We start from the raw sequence: 18,890 nt of genomic DNA, 5'->3' as shown, positions 1-18,890 counted from the left end.
GGACATTATCATCTTTCTCTGTAATCAACGTTGGCTTTTATTGCTTAAACGAAATGGACGTTCAACATCTTTTTCAGCCTTTTATTAAAGCTGTGATCAAATTCCCAAAAAACTGTGGGAAGACTGAAAACATTCAACGGTTATTTTTCAAAATTTTAGTTCGTTATTCAACTACTGCGCTGCTACTGCTTAACATCGTCGTACCTTTTTGACAATTCATCGGCGTGCGTGAAAACCACATCCTTCTACCCTTGTCCTTTGCAGGGGAATTTTCCAGGCTTTCCCACGAGCCAACAAGAGACGGCAGATGCTGTGGCATTTACCCCTGCAACAGTGACTCATATATTTGAGATCAATACGGGTGAGTTCATCAATAATTCTCTCATGGAAAAGCACTCACAGTGAAAAGCGATGTAGTGCCACGGAGAAAGCCAAAACATCTCCAACTTGTATAGAAATATATATTTTTTTTGTACAAAGATTTCCCAAGCCAAAGAGATAAAACGCTTTTAAGTGAATACCAGACCTCATTTTTAATCAAACTGCCGTAACAGCTGCGGTTGGTGTTTTCTTTCTGTGACATTTTGTGCGAGATTTTCCCCCCCGTGTTTTTCTACCCCATTTGTCGCGAGACTCCCTTCCATGTTTTCCGCATTTTCACATCAAAATCCTTCAGTTTAGTTTTTTTTTCTTCGCTCTCCGCGTGTCATGTCTTTGGAGGATCCTTTCTTTGTTGTCAAGGAGTAAGTATAGAGTTGCAGATTCAAATCCGGGAACGTTGAAAAAAAAAGAAAATTTCTGACTTTTCATTTTGGGCCTCATTTCCCCGCAGTTTGATCGATTTTTCGTGACATTCATAAATTTTCTTCTCCTTCAGCGAGGTTTTCAAAGCACTCAACAAGACACGAGGACTCTATCTACGGTGGAGGGAATTGGGAGACACCAGCGGAGCTGAACTTGAGTGGACAACGACAGAATTGCGGAATTCCCTAAGGAGCATCGAATGGGACTTGGAAGACCTCGAGGATACAATCGATATCCTTTCAAAATAACCCAACAAAAAAAGCTCATTTGAGCTTTTTCCTTTTATAGGCCATAAAGGATTTAACAAATCCCTTTTGCCTATATGAGGATACTGACCACTAAACTACCGAGAGAGCTCCTTAGGAGCAAAAATTCTTTTTTAGGATTACAATTTGAGCGAATAGCCATCAATTTGTCGCTATCTCGTGAAATTTATCATTAATTGTCGCACGGTGGAGTTGATAAAAAAAAATTTCGTGACCGGAAAATGCGCACTATCGGTGTCTGGGGACATATTGCCAATGTTTTGCTTCTGTTTTGCACACAAAACGAGGTCACTTTTCATACAAAAAAAAAAAATAACCTCCCATACACAGTCATATAGGGATCGTGGGACGTGCCAACAAAGCCAAGAAATTTTTAATTGAGAAAACTGATAAGGCCTGATAATTGGATTGTTGATAGATCTCTCCCAATTGCCTGAGCATTCGTAGAATTTTCACTATCGCTTGTTAATTGAAGCGTTTGATGGAGATTGAACGATGCGATTCGAGCTGTGGGTTGTTTTTGTTGTTGCAAGAATGCGAAAGAATGTTATGCACGAGGCATAGTGTAAGTCCCCCGCATGTAACCAAAATTGGTTTTTAAATTATTGTAGAGGATCATTAAAGGTTCAAAATAAGCGTGGTCATTTCCCGGAAAAGCGCTGGGAAACCTACGAATTTTCCGATTTTCTGTTTAACCTATGTTGATTTATTTCTCAATTTCTATCAATTGTAGAATATTGCGATTGGTGTCAAATGAAAGCTATATCAATGCTTAATATTATATATTAAAACCATTTTCCAAAATGCACAAGAAGGTGAAAATTCGGAAAGATTTTCCGAACACGCATTTTTTTTTCGCCTCCCATTTCCACAATATTGCATGGGACCACCTGGAACATCCCTCATTTTGTAGCTTTTTTAATCCCCTTTCATTTGGTATAGCACTTGCTGGGGAAATCTGCTGGGAAAACTGTTTTTTTTTTTTTTTAGTGATTTTCAATGTTGGAAAAACTCACTATTCGAAGGCTGCAATGTTATACCGGAGCTCACACCGACTTAGCCGATTTAACAATGCAATACAATGTTATACAATGTTATGACATTGTATGTATAACATTGCAGCCCTCGAATAGTGAGTTTTTCCAACATTGAAAATCACTAAAAAAAAAAAACAGTTTTCCCAGCAGATTTCCCCAGCAAGTGCTATACCAAATGAAAGGGGATTAAAAAAGCTACAAAATGAGGGATGTTCCAGGTGGTCCCATGCAATATTGTGGAAATGGGAGGCGAAAGAAAAATGCGTGTTCGGAAAATCTTTCCGAATTTTCACCTTCTTGTGCATTTTGGAAAATGGTTTTAATATATAATATTAAGCATTGATATAGCTTTCATTTGACACCAATCGCAATATTCTACAATTGATAGAAATTGAGAAATAAATCAATATAGGTTACACCAAAAACCGGAAAATTCGTAGGTTTCCCAGCGCTTTTCCGGGAAATGACCACGCTTATTTTGAATCTTTAATGATCCCCTACAATAATTTAAAACCCAATTTTGGTTACATGCGGGGGACTTACACTATGCCTCGTGCATAACATTCTTTACTTCTTAAATCAATTTGATTGCATCACAATGAACCAACCAACAGTTTACACCGTTGAAAGAGTTAGATAGGTTAGTTGTAGATTGAAATAGGAAGTCCTAAATTGCCAAAATTACATCAAGGATGAAATTCAGTCATTCAGTCTTGAGATTTCTAAAGTTATCTTAACATTTCTTAAATCAGGCTCATGCTAAATGCATATTTTTCAATGAATTTTCACGAATTTCGATGCCCAGACGATCAGGAAAAATATGTAGGTATTTAACTCGAATTAGGCTGTAGCGCCCGACTCACTATCCAGCGAATATTAACCTGCTCATAGAGTGAGTACCCTTAGATTGGCGGTAACTGTAACGGCTGCCCTTCCCTCGGCAACGGCTTCTGCCTCTAGGTTACAAACCCTCAACTAGGCGAGAGAATATGAGAATCCACAAGAGAATGTAGGAGAGCACTGAGAGAGTAATTAGATGAGAGAATGGCAAAGAGTGCTGATTAGTGTAGAACGGCAAATAGTGCTGATGTGTGTAGAGCTGTAGAGAGAGTTAGTCGGAGCTCAGCCTTGTGCGGGTATGGCTGCAAGCTCAAAGTGCTCTGTAGATTAGTTTGAGGACTACGAGGGTTGAGGTTACTAGAGGAGTTGACCAAAGCCCTGTGGCGTCCCCCTATTCAGGGCGCCACAAGCCTGACTTGAGAAATCTGAAACTTAAGAGATTTTTAAGAAAACTTAAGAAATCCTAAGATCATCTGACTCGTGAAATTCACCTTTAATTTGAAACAAATCAACGAAACCTTTCACCTGATTCAAATTTTAAAAAAAAAATGAAAGCTACCAACATGTTGACATACTCATAATCCGGAGATTTCTCACAAGTCTCCCCTTTCCAAAAAAAATAAAACATTCCACGGCATAACAGTGTGACGAAAACACATAAAATGTCTTATGATAAATTTAATTTATTTTCAATGTAGGAGTGCGGGTGGGGGATTGCAAAACTCCACCCCCGCCCAAAGAAGCTTAAATTGTTTAGCAGCACCATGTCACGGAAGAAAATTCAAATTGCCCAAAATGAGCTCCCATGGCGTGACGGTGTTTAATTACTCACAAGTGGTGCCCTGATGAAAATTTTGCGCGAAAATCAATGAAAATTTTGCAATAGAGGAACATATATGTACATACAGCCGTTGTAGGCATTAATTTCCTTAACTGAGGCACACGTATTGTCGAGAAGAATCCGAGTAAGTTTAAAATCGACAATCGGGAACTCCTTACGCGACGGCACTTCATTGAGGCCACACGGAATGAAGTGAAATCGATGAAAGATGAGATTTGCGTGAGCAGAAGTCGAGATAGAGACATCACAGCGCGTCAGCCACTTCTGGACGCCACCACAGATAGCCCCAGTGTGATCACATCACCGCCATCCCTAATGAGTGCAGCAACGCAGAATTTGGCCTCAGCGGCCGCCAGGCACAGTGGTACGAAATACTCAAAGCTCGAGAACACCCTGGACAGCCCTACGCATAGATTCCTCGGGGAGAGTGTATCAGCGCAGCAGCGCATGTTTCAGGGACAGGATGAGCAATTGGACGTGATCAGTGATTCCATTGGAACACTCAAGACCGTCTCACGGCAGATTGGTTCGGAGCTCGATGAGCAGGCAGTTATGTTGGATGATTTTGGGAATGAACTCGAGAATACGGACACAAAGCTAGATTCCACCATGAAGAAGATGGCCAAGGTGCTCCACATGACCAATGGTGAGCTTTTAAGAAATCTTTTTTTTTGGAGAAAAACTTTAAGAAAAAAATCTTTTTTTATAAATTTTAGACAGCAGGCAGTGGATGGCTATCGGCGTACTGTCCGTGGTTCTCTTGATTGTGATAATACTGTTCATTCTTCTTTAGAATCAAGGAGTGGCGAGTGGGAAGATTGGGAGAGATCAAAAAGACAGGTGAGGGGCTTTTAATTTATATATAGAGTGTTGAGAAAAAATACTTAGAACAACTTATAATAGGTTTCTTAAAAGTCAGATTTTCGGTCTCAAGAACGGTTAACTAAATTCTATTAAAAGCCAACGTTTTGGACTATTTAAGTCTTATTTAAGACTTATTTAAGACTTAAATAAATAAATAAATTTAACACTGAAATAGTCCGAAACATTGGCTTTTAATAAGATTTAGTTAACCAATCTTGAGATCGAAGATCCGACTTTTAAGAAACCCATTCATCGCCTACGGTCGTCCCTTTAGTGTTAAACTTATAATATTTCAAAATCACCCTTTATAATCTTAAATGACTTTGGCTGTGGTAAACAGATTTTGATAAGTAGCACAGATTCGGAAAGTTACATTCATCCTCTTTCCACTGGTGATAGTTTTTTGAAAATTGGTCCATCCGTTGAGTTTTTATTAAGGATTAAAGCTATGGGCTTTTTTGGTATAGGTCTACTTGAACGACTGTCAAAAATTAACTTTGAACCGATATTGATCACTTAGATAGCTTTAGATAGAAAAATAATTTATCTTTTAAAGTTTTTTTTTTAATTATCAAAATCGGGTAACCAGAAAAAGAGTTAGATGAAATTAAGTAAATTAAGGGTAACAGGTTTTGAAAAGTTTTTCTTTATTTTTAATATTGTTCTTTAAATACAATTGCCTGAGATTCTAGGACTATGACTAGCGAAAAACTACCATCATATCAATATTTAAAAATAAAATAAAAATTAAGAAATTATTGTTTTGTCACTTTTTGTAAATTATTAATCATTTTCCACCCTTAATTTATTGAAACCAGGCCGGGCCCAAGGGTTGGGCGGTTTGTTTACATTTTTACATTTTACATACTTTTTTACATGTAAACAATATTTTTCTTTACATGCTTTTTTCTTTACATTTTTATTTTACAAAAAAATGTATAGAAAATTATTGGTAGCAAAAAAATTTTTTTTTGCAATTAATTTGTAAAATTAAGTGAAAAGCAATTCCAGAAAATAAAACATCTTGATCAGAAACAAAATTGTAAATAATTTTTTTGCATCACCTTCGAGAAAGATTTTATTAAAATTATTTCAAATAAAAAAAAAAAAGTAAATTCTAATATTTTTATGTGAAAGTTCATTTCCAAGTTTGTAAAAATAGTTATTAGTTCCATTTTACTCACGTTTCACCTTTTAAAGATGCGTTTCTGACCACACCCAGTAATTTTACATTATATTAAGAAATTTAAAATTTTTAAGATTTACAAACCTTTTACAAATTCATATTTTCCGTGAATGTAAAATAATCTTTAGAGATAATAAAACGCAATTATTTACATTTTTGTATACTTTACATGCTTTTTACATGTAAAATGTGAAAACCATGTAAAGAAATAATTTTACATGAAATTGACCAACTCTGCCCGAGCCACCAGAATCCTTTTTCATTACGTTTACTTAAGTAATAAAAGTATCAATATCTTATCAAAATATTGACTTACGTGTGGTTTATTCACTTTAGGGAATTAGTGAGGAAAAGCTTTGACAACAAAGCATTAATTACCCCACACTCTTTATATTTGAATTAACCCTCAAACATTGAAGGAGGGAGGTCCTTTTAACCTTTGGAGGACAAAACTGACAATCATTGCCAATTTTACTTTTCTGAAATAGATACAGATAAAGTTTTTATGTGACTTCTATTACTTCAAGTTCATCGTAAGAAAATTAGGAAAAACGCATTTTCTTTTTTAGAAAATATAAATAAATTGATAACAAAGTTTTAGGCTAAAAAGCTCGATCCTCCAAGGGTTAACACAATTTCTAATTTATTTATTTCTTTTTCACAGATGGATGCATGTGCGAAGCTGAAAGTTTTGTCGTGAACTTGGTAAAAATCTTGCACACTATGTGCTGAGGACTAGGATGGGATTTGGGATGAATATTATCAGAGAATAATCACAGAGATGAGAAAATTTCATAGACTTAAGGACATATTAAAAAAACGTAAAATAAATTAATGTGAATGAGATTTTTTTTGCTGCAATGTTGTGAAATGATGAGTTTTTCAAATATTTTTTAAGGGATTTTCAGGTGAGTTTTTGAGTGAATTAAAAGACGAAAAATTGATCTCAAAGTTTACTTTTATTCATTAAGTTTTAAATATTTTTTTCTCAAAAAAATTACAAAAGATGATCATTTTGCAACATTGTGGCATTATTGTGTCACTAGAGGGATGATTAAGGGATGGAAAAAAAAATACAACAGCACGAGATTTCAGCATGAAATATATAATTAAAAAAAAGTAGGAAAATTAATCATTTTTTATGTAATTCCTGAAGCATAAAAAGCGAACAACTCAGACGAATCAATTCTTCCTGACATTATAGATGATTTTCAGACTTTTCAGACATTTTAACAAAAAAAAATCTTTGCATTTTGTGAATCCTGTTAACGTGAAAAAGAAATCCAGAATTTTTGTGGGGACCTAGTCATTTTACGTTTAATCCTTTGTACATAGGCATGAGTATATTTATTGTAGATGATGAGAAAATGGAAATACAAAAATTACCTTTATCCTCATTGGAAGATTTTCTTTTCCCTGTCGAAGATGAATTTCTTGAATTTCAGCTCCACAAAGATGGGGGAGGATTTACCTTTGATGCTCTCAAGGGTTGTTGGCAGAAGGGCATCCCGGAAGGTTAGTTTCACCTTCGATGTTTGCCCGAAAGTACTGGAAATTGTTCCTTTCTCCCCCGTTGACAGCCCGATGTGCATCCCAATGAAGATCTCCCTGCTTCCTGGCTTTAGGAGATTCCCAGCAATTAATTCGTACTCATTAACAACCCTCTGAATTGTCCCTCTTTTGGATTTTTCCTTGAAAATCTTCAACCGTGGCAGGAAGTTTGTTGTGTAATCTCTGTCTTCTGTGACTTCCAGGAGATTCCCATGGAATGCAAGGCGACAGGTTGTTGTAGCAACGTCCAAATCCAATTTTGATGCAATCACAAGACTTCCAGGGATCACAGAAATTGGTCGTTCAAATTGCAAGAGAACAAAGGTATTTTCCGGAGCATCTTCAGTGTTTTCCGGCGGATCATTTGAACTCTCCTGATGGATATTTTCCACAAATCTGTACTCTTCGTTGAAGGAAAATTCAGGAGATTTTCCGGAAAAGAGGATAATATTTGCTAGAATTGTTTCATGGCCGGAAGTTATGTGAAATTTGGTATTTGAGGCAATTTCTGATCGATAGAAGGGAATCCTTGAGAGCTTAATGACACCACAGCGGCACTGCAGAACACTGCCGGGATGACAAATAAATCCCCTTTCGAGGGCTTTTGCATCGAATTGGGTAATACTGATCCCAATGCGATCTCCCTGCTTTGCTTCCTGGATGGGATTTCGGAACATTTGGATGGATTTAACACGCCGCGTCAGCTTAAGCTGCGCCACTTCGACGTCATCCCCCACCCGGATGCTTCCCTGCAGGACAGTTCCTGTGCAAATGGTTCCCTGACCACGGATGCTGAAGCAGTGATCAACGGCAAAGAGGAAAGGTTTCGCAGTGTCGCGCTCTGGGAGGAATGAAAAGCTCTTAATTGCTTCCAGGAGTTTCGGGAGATTCTCCCCCGTTGCTGCAGAAACAGCTACAACAGGTGGATCTGGGATTCCCAATCCTTGCAGGGTTTTCCGCATTTTCTTTGCCATTTTCTCAATTTTCTGCTCCTTCTGCCCCTCCAGCTGATCTATCTTATTAAGTACCACTAGCATCTTCTTGCACGTCAACTGCCCAATCACAATGCACTCAGCTGTCTGAGTTTGAACTCCCTTCACCACGTCCACGACCAAAATCATAAAATCAATTATTTGAGCACCACTGATGATTGTCCGGATGAGACTTGCATGCCCGGGACAATCGACAAAGGTGTACTGAAGCTTCTTGTCCGCATTGGTGGGAGCTTCCAGATTAGCCGGTAAGTCAATCTGCAGAGCACTAAAGCCCAAATCCAGAGTAATTCCTGTAGAAATAATTTTTGAAGGAATGTTGAGAAGCTTCCGGACAACGTCCCGGTTTGTGATTTACCTCTTTCCTGGGATTGTGGATTCTTGTCAAAGGCACCTGTGCTGGCTATTTCACTCAGAGCTTTTGCTAGAGTCGTCTTGCCAGAGTCAACATGCCCTAGAATTCCGATATTGAGATTTATCGGCATTCTCTGGGGGAATTTCTCTCAAAGGCGTTGCAAAATAAAGACAATCATTGTAGCCAACATTTCAGATTTTAGCTTCAATGCTCTCCTCTGTGGAAGAGAAAATGGCGCTCAATTCTCCCGCCCAAATTTTGGCGGGAAAAACTTCATTAGACTTCGGGATTCATTTTCCCCAGTATAATTAGAATGTTTTTGCCGTTTTTGCTTAATTTCAAGATGATTTTTTTTTAGTTTTTAGAACTAAAAATATATTTTTCAAGCTGTTAAGATTTATTTTTATATTTTTTAAACAATTTTTTTTATCTCTCGTAAAAAAAAAAGAATTCTTTCTCCCATTTCTTTCATTTATGATTTTTCAACGTGAAAAGTTCAAAGAACTTTTTTTTAATCTTCTCACCATAATAAAATGCAAATTAATCAGCTTTACGCAGAATTCTATCGAAGAGATAACCGCGAATTCTATGTGGGGGTGGTAAATGAGATCGTGGCGAAGAGTCAATGAAATTTTTTCGTCACGCGTGATAAAGGTTATTGCCAGCAATTTCAGCAAAAAGAAGAGCAGGGAAATTTATTAATTTTCACAACCTCCCTTGAGCAAATTGATGTCTTAAGATTAACGCAAAGTATACAACACAAAATCCTTCAAAGGAGCAAAACAAGAGCAAATGTACCCCATAAAGTTGATGCCTCAATAACTATCCAATGAAGATTCAATGGCGACCCATTGAGCTTTGCGCGGAGGTGCCTAATCTCTAGTTTTCGAAGTACTTGAGGAAATTATTATTTCACGATAAATGCATACAATTTTCCAACTATCCAGCATGAGGTGAGATAAAGAGCTTTAATTAATTTATGAATCATTATCAAGCACCAATTTTGCCAACCCCTTGCTCGTGTTCTTTCTCTCAGCGACCACTTGAGAATTATATAGACAGGTATTTCAAGTCTCGTGCCATATAAACCGACGGCTTGTTTTCTCAATTATTACATTTTTTTTCAGTGAAATGTATTAGGCATTGAAAGTTTCATGAAATTTTTGTAGATCAGTTCGAAATTTTCATACGTTAGAATTGGTTATAGACCAAAGCGCCATCTATGTGTTCTTAAATCTCATAACCTAAGAAAAAGTCTGGCGTTTTTTTTAACGTATGATTTTTCTTTTCTAACGTTTAGTGTTTTATCTTATAGCGTTTACTTGAAAGTTTTAAGTATATTTTATCGTTTTACGTTCACTTTATAACTTTTCCATTCCCTTCCTAACATTTGACAGTTTCCTCTTTTAACGTTTGGTATTTATTCTAACGATTTATGATTATTTTCTAAGTATTGGCGAATATTTCAATATATAATTTTTTTTTTAAACATATTGGTTTGTCCAATATTTACACGGATTTCTAACCTAAGATATTAAGAATTCAGTACAATTTTGATTTTCTGTCTGATTCACACCCCCCCCCCCCCATCAAAAACTAGCTGCCGAATTTCTTTAGAATTCTGCAGAAAAATTCGAAAGTTCTGAAGTTTTTCTGATGACGAGTTCTTTAGAAATTCTTTAGAAATTTTGTATGGCGCTGGGACACTTTTTCTGCAGAATATTTCCGCAGTTTTCTGAAAAAATTCCTCAATCTTTTATACCATTGAAATTCGTTTTGAATTGAATGTTATGGTAAAAATGTTAGGTTAGAAATCCGGATAAATATTGGACAACCCAATAATACACATTCATTTTTTCTATTTCTCTATTTCTCTTATTACATTTGATGTTACTTTTCTAACGTTCACTTATTGATACATTTATACTAACGTTTTATGTTATTTTTTTACCTTTTTAGTTTCATTTAAAACTTTCCTAGATCATTTTATAACGTTTGATATTTATTCTAACTCTAATTGAGTACTTTTACGATATAAAAGTTAGCCAACAAATAACAATAAAAGAGCTAAACTTTTAGAATTCACCACCATTGCTTTTTATAGAAGATGAGGGCGCTGTTTGTCAGTTTTATAGCAAAATCTGGGCAGCTTCTAGAGTTTCCCTGTACCACCCTCTATAGAAAACTTTCATAAATTGCATAAATTTCATTTCTTACAAAATTCTCACGGTGTTACCATAAATTTCACGAAATTTTCAATCCATATGGTATTTATTTCTCATACCAACGATCACCACACTCGTTTGTATTTCTGCGATCTCGTGCGCGGAATTTTATAAGAGGACCCCTCACGACGAAAAGCTCTCCAGTTGCTTTTGGACTTTCCGCCGTTCATCAAGTTTTATTAGATTTTGGGCACCTATACCTGTTCCATTGAAATAAAAAAAAAATTTAAATAATTTTATTTTGTGCCCATTTGTGCGAAAACTTAACATTCCAAAAATCACTTACCTTGGGGTTTTGCAAGAGTTTTTTTTTTGAAAATAATTTACTTTGAATGAAATGCCAAATGGCTCAAACCTGCTGATGTGACGCAAGAATAAACAAAAAGTTTTAAAAAAGTGATTAATAGTTTATTGAAAAAAAAAACTCTGAGTGAGGAGATCTCTGGGGATTCCAGAGAGTGTGGCGACATGACCCAGACTTACGATGTTTCCCGCCAAAAGCAGCAGAAAACTCCAAACGGAGTGGACGACAGGTGAGCAATAAAATAGCCACGTAAAATGCGGAATTTTCTCATTGGAAATTGCTTGATTATGTTGTGATATGAAAAATTGGTGAATTTTGTGGAAATTGCGTGCGATTTAGCATTAATTTCGCGCTCCCCCATGGACACTGAAATCATTGCCATATGGCAGAAAAAAGCGACTCTTTATTTGATTGGCGGTAGAGAATTTAATTTGAATTATCACAAATTGCCAGATAATCAAGCTGGATAAATAGTTGATCTATAATTATGCCAAAGCACACCGACAAGACGAAAAGCTTTCAACGTAAGATGATAAAAAAAAAGCTCAATATCGTAACATCTTTGACCTTAAACTACTTTTCTTTACATTTTGCCAAGTTTTTTTTATCACCTTTTAACTTTTACACAAAAAAAATCGATGTCTTTTGAAAACGAGACATCATTTAGCATCTTATTAAAATTTTCTTTCTTTACGTGGAACCGTCAATGTGACAAAAAATGCAAAAAAAATGAGCAAATTGGGCTTAAATTTGCAAGGTGGAGAAAAAATAAAATTTCTCTAAGGCATAAACTTGAAGTTCTGACCTCAAGACGTTCTAAAAATGTTCGACAAGTTGATGTCATTCAGATACTTTATACCAAAAAGTCATTGAAGGAATATTTATTAAATAGAAATTAAGTATTTTCCATAAATCTCACCTCAATTGCATCGCCAAACACGTGAAATGTGATAAAATGTAATTTTATTTGAAGCTACAATTTCGATAAAATATAGCTTAGTTAGTGAAATGAAAAGTGATAGATTCTAGCCTCGATCTCTGCTTTACTTTGCGTTTTCTTTTAAAGTAAGTTGATAGTTTAAACGCGAATTTCTTAGCATTAATTAGTTACTTTAAAGGTTGATTTGTTAGAAAAGATATCTCTAATCTAAGGGTCCTAATGATAAGAGGCGTAGTCAAAAGGGATGTTTAAATGTCCTTAAAAACGGGACTAGAAATTAAAATAATTGAATTAATTGCCTTAAAAAATTTAAAAGGAAATTTTTAAACTTTACAAGGAAACTTTAAATGCTTAAAAAATTAACGTATAACGTAATAGTCAAACATGCATACAAATGTCAAGAAAATTTAAAAGAAATACCAAACGTTAGAAAATTATTTTACATGTTTGAAGGAAACACTGCTAAAAAAAAATAACGACGAATCTCAGAAATTTAATATCAAATGTCGTAAAAAATATCTAACGTTGAATAGAAATGACAAACGTAAAAAATTAAATGTCAATAGTTAGAAAAGAAAATAAATGTAATTTTCTAATTAAAATAAAACAATTAATTTGGTTTGAAAATCTTCAGAAACCTCTCGATTCTTAACTCATTCTTTTCAATCCATTTTTAATGATCTATATATTAAATGAATTAATATTATTAGGTTTGTAGCTAAGCTCTCTGCTATAGATTTTTATTAAAATGATTAATAAAGAACTCAAAATGATAAATAAGAATTTCACTTTTTATATTTTATTCTGAATTAAACGGAACATATTCATAATTCAGACCGAATTCAGACAAAAAAACAATCTATATAATAAAGAATACAGTGGGACCCTAGTACAACGACCGCTTGGTTATACTACTCTCGCGCATTGAAAATAATGAGTGTGAAGAGTACATCCGAGTGGTCGTTGTACTGGGGTCCCACTGTAGGTATATAATTTTCTCTATAAATTATTTCTTCTGTAACTTAAAAAAAATATTTATTGAAATATTCTCAATTCTTTTAATGAACAGAATAAACGACAATTGTATCATTATTCTGTTACTGATGTGCCCTTTGATAATAATTAAATAATTTCATTGAACTCCCTTTTACGTCATAAGTTTATAGACCTCTATTGCTAGACGTATTGACTAACTTTCATCATAATCAAGAGATTTATTTGAATATCGAATCAATATTAAGCAAATGCCCTGAATGGCAAAAGGCACACGTGAAATAATTAATTCGTTTATCTTTACAGCGAACACGAGTTCCTAGAAATTATCTAATCTTTTTACTGACCTGTCCAAAGACCTAATGCTAATTACAGATCATCCAATCTACTAAATTTCCCAGAAGAACTGAATTTAAACATTTTGTATCTGAAGACATTTCTATGGCTAATTATGTGAAGTACCAACTAATAAATCAATAAAATGGTATTTATAATTGATAAGATTACGGAGACTTAAAGCGGCTTTACCAACGGGGGGCAAAAGAAGAAAGATTATCCAATACCAGATTAATTTCATCAATCATTTCCAGACAACTATATTTTTTTGGTTGACTGCGGAGATTGTTTTATTTCAGCTGATTAAAGCAATTGAAGTTTATCTCTTAAGATGCTTGAGTATTTTAAGTGTCTTGTCTTGAATCTAACACACCTACCTCTTGATTTTTGCTTGATGATTGATGTTTGAAAATTTTTCTCATCAAATGGAATTTGTAGAGAATTTATGTTATGATGCGTACCTTTGTATGAAGATAGTAGAATATTAATTAGATAACAAATCCTGTGGTCATCGCGCATGCAGGTACGTCAGGATCGCCAGTCACCACACACGCGAGAGATAAGGAGAATATTATTAATTTTGATAAATTTAGCAATTGGGAGATCGATGCTAATCGATTGACACTTATGTATAAAAGTGAATGATTGAAAAGATGAGAGGCAGGTGCCAACCATTTTTGGTGATCGGCATACGGGCCTCTGCTGCTCCTAACAAAATTGTATAAAGTTTGTAAAAATCTTATTGGAATTTGAATAAACAATTATTATTATTATATTTTCAAGTGATTCCAAAATACTGGAGGATGATCTTACATGGAAGTTCTGGCAAAAGAGACGCTACATTGTTGTTATGATGGCGTTCTTTGGCTTCTTCAACGTCTACGCTCTACGGGTCAACCTCAGTGTTGCCATTGTGGCCATGACTGAGAAGGTCAATGTGACCCTTGAGAATGGAACTGAAATTGTTCAACAACACTTTGACTGGGACACAACGCAGCAGGGCCTCGTTCTCAGCTCCTTCTTCTACGGTTACATCTGGACACAGTTCCTCGGTGGAGTTCTAGCTTCCAAAATTGGCGGCCATTATGTGAGTCTCTGGAAGCCTCAAAAACCTCCGCGGGGTTCTTAATTTTCTTTTGGGGTATTTATTATTGTAGGTTTTCGGTGCTGGGATCGGCATGACGGCTATACTGACGCTCCTAACTCCCGTAGCAGCCTACCATAGCGTCTACATGCTCCTAGCTGTGAGGATTGTTGAAGGTGTCTTTGAGGGTGTTACCTTCCCCTGTATTCACGCAATCTGGGCTAGATGGGCTCCAGTTTATGAGAGATCCCGAATGGCTACAATTGCCTATGCTGGCAACTACGCGGGAACAGTCATTGCTATGCCCCTTTCGGGAGTCCTAGCAGTTCGGTTCGGTTGGGAGAGCGTCTTCTACGTCTTCGGGGCAATCGGGTGCATTTGGCTGATCCTGTGGTTCCTAATTGTACGCGCTGGCCCAGAGTGTGATCCCTTTATCAGTGACAACGAACGTGCGTACATTGAACGAAGTATTGGGGATCCGAATGAGAAGAAGAACATCAAACATCCTTGGAAGGCTATCTTTACATCAACAGCCGTTTGGGCTATTGTTGCGTCGAATTTCGCTGAAAATTGGGGCTTCTACACGCTCCTCACACAGCTCCCTTCATTCCTCAAAGGTAAGGAGTTTTTGGCGCCATTTTCAAGCTTCATTCAGCTTATTCAAATTAATCAAAGTTACAAAAGGTCATGCCTGCTTACTGAGTGCAACAACAACAAAAAACTCTCAGAATCTTTTATTTCTTTCAAAGCACGTGAATTTTACGAGGTAGCATCTCGGAGCTTTTATTTTTTCTTTAGAATATCATTGAAATATTTTTTTGAGGAAGAGCCACGACAAGCTATTAATCTTCCATCGAAAGCCCTTGTGTGGCGCATGTTAACAAGTTCCCTGATTTGCATGACAATGAACTTGCTAAATGCGTTTATTTGCCCCTCTAAATATTTGTGCAGAATTTTTATTTAAAAGTTGTGCCAATTAATCAAATATCGTGAGAATTAAATGCCAAAAAAAAGAATAGTTAATCAGGTGCTAATTGCGACGACCTATTTTCGGCATTTCAAGGTGAAGATCTGGCGGAAGTCTCATGTTTTCTCTCTCTTTTCATTTTGCAGACACACTGGGCTTCGAGGTTGGCAAAACGGGCTTTATTGCTGCTATTCCGTACCTCGTTATGGGGAGCCTTCTGGGTATTTCTGGTTACCTGGCTGACTGGAGTCAGGTCAAAGGGTACCTAACGACGTCACAAGTGCGGAAGTACTTCAACTGTGGCGCTTTCCTCGGTCAGACGGTCTTTATGATGTTGGCTGCGTACTTACTGGATCCAACTGGAACTGTTGCCAGTATTACAGTGGCTGTGGGTTTGGGTGCCTTTGCCTGGTCAGGATTCATGTAAGGCATCAAAGGTTACTTTCTCGAGGCAGTTAAGCTGTAAAATTAATTTTTTTTCCGCAGAGTCAATCCATTGGATTTAGCTCCAAATCATGCTTCGGTGATTTTGGGCTTCTCAAATATGATCGGAACAATTCCTGGCATTGTGAGTCCCTTCCTCACGGGCGTAATCACGAAGGATCGAACCAAGGAGCAGTGGCAGATTGTCTTCTTCATCACCTCAGGAATTTACTGCGTTGGCTGTGTTATCTACTGGTTCTTCTCATCTGGTGAACTCCAACCCTGGGCCACGTCCAAAGAGAAATCTCTGACAAATCTCGAGAGTCCCACCACGAAGAATCCCAAGGAAGGGATCAAGAATGAAGCCATGGAGATGGATGAATGAAGCATTTTTCCTCTCCCACCTTTTAGTGATATTAAGTTGCAATAATTTATTCTTCAGGTCTTTTTTTTTGTACCGGAAAATGTACAATAAATTCAGTATTTTCACCATTTCTCTCCTTTTTTCTTATTCGAGGAAATTTTCTCAATGAATGACTTTCGTGTGTGAGATTCCGACAGTTGAGCCATTTTCGATTGGCATTGAATTCTTTGGCGGCCGTCTGGTTGATAGACGAAACAATTGAGCTGTGTCGTCTTGCAAATAGCTCACTGATAAAGTGCGGAAGGTGAGGAAAATTCGTGCAAAAATGTTAATGAATGTCTTGGAGGTATTTTTTTTAATTTAACGTTTTTAAGATAATGAGAATTTTCCGCTACTACAGATAATTAATTTGCTTCAAAGTGTTTTCATTTTAGAGGTAATTAGATAGTTGAGTTGTAAAACAAGTCATTTGTTTTTCTTTGAGAAAAAATGTAATTAAATTAAAAAAAGTTTCTTTTTTTTAATTTGTTTTCATTGTAGGAAAGGGGGACGAGACTTTAAGATTTAGCAATTTCCGTTAAATGTGCAAGCTTTGAATTTTTTTTAAAGTTTTCTTTTATTTATTTATCGGTTTATTTATTTGTTTATTTATTTATCTGTCTACCTAATCTAATTATTTATTTATTCTTCTATTTCTTGTTAATTTCTTCGTGAAAAATTGATTTCCTTCTCTATATTTTCATTACGTTTATAATTTTCCCTCGAATTAATTCCTCCAACGAGATTTTTTTCAAATAATTCTTCAATAGTTTTATTTTTGCATAACTTCAGGCACATCCTCAACTCTTCCCGCGCAATTGTAATCATCTTGCAGAATCTCCAGAAAGGAATAATATTTGCTCTTGATAAGCTTTCTCTTTCTAAGCAAATTCCGTTACCACCACAAAAGACTTCTGGCAATTTTAACCTCCGAATTTAGTTGATAAATCGATCTCGTGCTATCCAAATCGCTCAACAGGAGAAGATCTTAAAAATTATCTGCTGGAGATTGGAAAAAAGGTAAATTGCATGGAAAATTTTAAGAGAAAATGACTGAAAAACAATTCTTTCCAGTTAAAATGTCGGTGTTTCGCCTCAATCATTGCTGCTGCTTCTTTGAGCTTACCACGGGAGGAATTATACTTGGTTGGATCAATATGGTTATGTCCATCATTAACTTCATCCTCTGCTGCGTGGTTTTGTCTGCAGCTGAAACCATCCAGGATGAAAATCTTCAAATGAACATTATTGGTTAGAAAATACTCAAAATTCCTTAAGAAGTTTCCGTTTAAAAAAATCCTTTTTTTTCTCCAGGAATTCGTCTCTTCTTCGGGATTCTCCTGTGCGTTGTGACCCTTCTGATTGTATCGGATATCCTTCTGATAACAGGATCAATCCAGAGGCGAGCTCTCTATCTGATTCCATGGCTCTTCAATGAATCCATTTTCTTGCTCTTCAACTTTGTCGCGATCTTCCTGACCACTGATTTTTCCTACATCATGGCATCGATTGCTTTCTTTGCCTTCCGCTTCTACCTCTGGCTCTGCGTCTATTCCTTGTATGCGAATCTCAAGGAGTGGCCAGCACGTGATGACACCGGATTCACCTACTCCCGCAAGTCTTTCGAACCATCCTCCGGATACGCAGATATATAATTTTTCTTTATTTTCCTTTAATTTCTCTCCATGGAAACAATTGTTTTCCAACATCTCTCTAATTTCCCTAAGTTTTCATTAAAATTTAAATCTAATTATTTCTCTTGAAATTCGAATAGAAAACTCAAACGTTTTCAGTGCCAAAATGAATTAATTTATTGAATTTTTCATGAAATAAAGTGTTTCATTCAGCAATGCGTTCAATAATTTCATTGTCAAGGTCCCCCCAGGTGCTTCCCTAAGTGTCCAGGAGTAGCTCATCCTTCGAGCAATTTCCATGGAGACACGCAGAATGTAAACTAAAGCCCCTTGTCCGTTGTACCTTGCTCTACTTCCCGCGCACAGTCTGTTTAAATGAAGAGTGTTGAGCAACAAGTTGATGAAAGATTGAAAAAATAAATAAAGTTAAATAATGAATAGAAAAATTTGAAAACTTTTGGAAATTTTAAAGCCTGATTTCCTTATAATCTTCAGAATTTTCGTTCTTGATGACACACGCATTTAGATATTCTTTTAAAGGTTTTTAAGATTTCTAGACTTCAGGACCTGAAAATTACAGAATTTTTGAAAATTTTAAATGATAATCTTTATGCACCTTAAGTCATAAAAAGCTTCTAGGCCATTTAGATAACTGCTTCCCAACAATTTTAAAACAATATTTCTTGGCGCATTGACGTTAAACGTTTCTTTAAAAAAATTATATAAGAATTCTGTTTTCTAAAAAGAATTTTGAATATGGATTTAATATTGTTTAAATCTGAAATTTAGACACTCAAAAATTAAATTTAATGAGATATTTTAGTACATAAGTTAAAGGAAGTTTT

The 18,890-nt window shown here is 35.9% G+C and overlaps 4 protein-coding genes across 4 annotated transcripts; 3 read left to right on the top strand and 1 right to left on the bottom strand.

Annotated features, from left to right (window-relative positions):
• The first annotated feature begins 205 nt into the window (after window positions 1–205).
• LOC129791683 (syntaxin-6) lies at window positions 206–7,235 on the top strand. The gene is made up of 5 exons (XM_055829965.1): window positions 206–743; window positions 878–1,035; window positions 3,892–4,434; window positions 4,505–4,628; window positions 6,503–7,235. The coding sequence occupies exons 1-4, from the start codon at window positions 709–711 to the stop codon at window positions 4,579–4,581; spliced, it is 813 nt and encodes a 270-aa protein (XP_055685940.1). The 5' UTR covers window positions 206–708; the 3' UTR covers window positions 4,582–4,628; window positions 6,503–7,235.
• On the bottom strand, window positions 6,779–8,924 carry LOC129791665 (selenocysteine-specific elongation factor). The gene is made up of 2 exons (XM_055829935.1): window positions 8,740–8,924; window positions 6,779–8,674 (listed from the first exon to the last, which is right to left on the bottom strand). Exons 1-2 carry the CDS (start codon window positions 8,864–8,866, stop codon window positions 7,233–7,235), a joined length of 1,569 nt encoding a protein of 522 aa, XP_055685910.1. The 5' UTR covers window positions 8,867–8,924; the 3' UTR covers window positions 6,779–7,232.
• A 2,151-nt stretch (window positions 8,925–11,075) lies between these two features.
• Window positions 11,076–16,500, top strand: LOC129791666 (vesicular glutamate transporter 1-like). The gene is made up of 5 exons (XM_055829937.1): window positions 11,076–11,494; window positions 14,318–14,621; window positions 14,692–15,235; window positions 15,732–16,008; window positions 16,072–16,500. Exons 1-5 carry the CDS (start codon window positions 11,430–11,432, stop codon window positions 16,391–16,393), a joined length of 1,512 nt encoding a protein of 503 aa, XP_055685912.1. The 5' UTR covers window positions 11,076–11,429; the 3' UTR covers window positions 16,394–16,500.
• Window positions 16,501–17,310: 810 nt separating this feature from the next.
• Window positions 17,311–18,261, top strand: LOC129791693 (uncharacterized). The gene is made up of 3 exons (XM_055829979.1): window positions 17,311–17,431; window positions 17,486–17,662; window positions 17,726–18,261. Exons 2-3 carry the CDS (start codon window positions 17,491–17,493, stop codon window positions 18,064–18,066), a joined length of 513 nt encoding a protein of 170 aa, XP_055685954.1. The 5' UTR covers window positions 17,311–17,431; window positions 17,486–17,490; the 3' UTR covers window positions 18,067–18,261.
• The last annotated feature ends 629 nt before the right edge of the window (window positions 18,262–18,890 follow it).

This window comes from Lutzomyia longipalpis, chromosome 3, assembly GCF_024334085.1.
Source record: "Lutzomyia longipalpis isolate SR_M1_2022 chromosome 3, ASM2433408v1".
NCBI classification, from domain to species: domain Eukaryota; kingdom Metazoa; phylum Arthropoda; class Insecta; order Diptera; family Psychodidae; genus Lutzomyia; species Lutzomyia longipalpis.
Note: the sequence above shows the minus strand (reverse complement) of the source record. Positions and strands in the feature narration are given on the sequence as shown.

Excerpts from the sequence above, each read along its gene's own strand:
- LOC129791683 (XM_055829965.1), top strand. The coding sequence starts at position 709 with ATGTCTTTGGAGGATCCTTTCTTTGTTGTCAAGGA. Across the intron at positions 744-877 it reads CCTTTCTTTGTTGTCAAGGA|CGAGGTTTTCAAAGCACTCA; the intron begins GTAAGTATAGAG and ends CTTCTCCTTCAG. Across the intron at positions 4,435-4,504 it reads GGTGCTCCACATGACCAATG|ACAGCAGGCAGTGGATGGCT; the intron begins GTGAGCTTTTAA and ends TATAAATTTTAG.
- LOC129791665 (XM_055829935.1), bottom strand. The coding sequence starts at position 8,866 with ATGCCGATAAATCTCAATATCGGAATTCTAGGGCATGTTGACTCTGGC. Across the intron at positions 8,675-8,739 it reads TCCACAATCCCAGGAAAGAG|GAATTACTCTGGATTTGGGC; the intron begins GTAAATCACAAA and ends TTATTTCTACAG.
- LOC129791666 (XM_055829937.1), top strand. The coding sequence starts at position 11,430 with ATGACCCAGACTTACGATGTTTCCCGCCAAAAGCAGCAGAAAACTCCA. Across the intron at positions 14,622-14,691 it reads CCAAAATTGGCGGCCATTAT|GTTTTCGGTGCTGGGATCGG; the intron begins GTGAGTCTCTGG and ends TTATTATTGTAG. Across the intron at positions 15,236-15,731 it reads GCTCCCTTCATTCCTCAAAG|ACACACTGGGCTTCGAGGTT; the intron begins GTAAGGAGTTTT and ends TTCATTTTGCAG.
- LOC129791693 (XM_055829979.1), top strand. The coding sequence starts at position 17,491 with ATGTCGGTGTTTCGCCTCAATCATTGCTGCTGCTTCTTTGAGCTTACC. Across the intron at positions 17,663-17,725 it reads TCTTCAAATGAACATTATTG|GAATTCGTCTCTTCTTCGGG; the intron begins GTTAGAAAATAC and ends TTTTTTCTCCAG.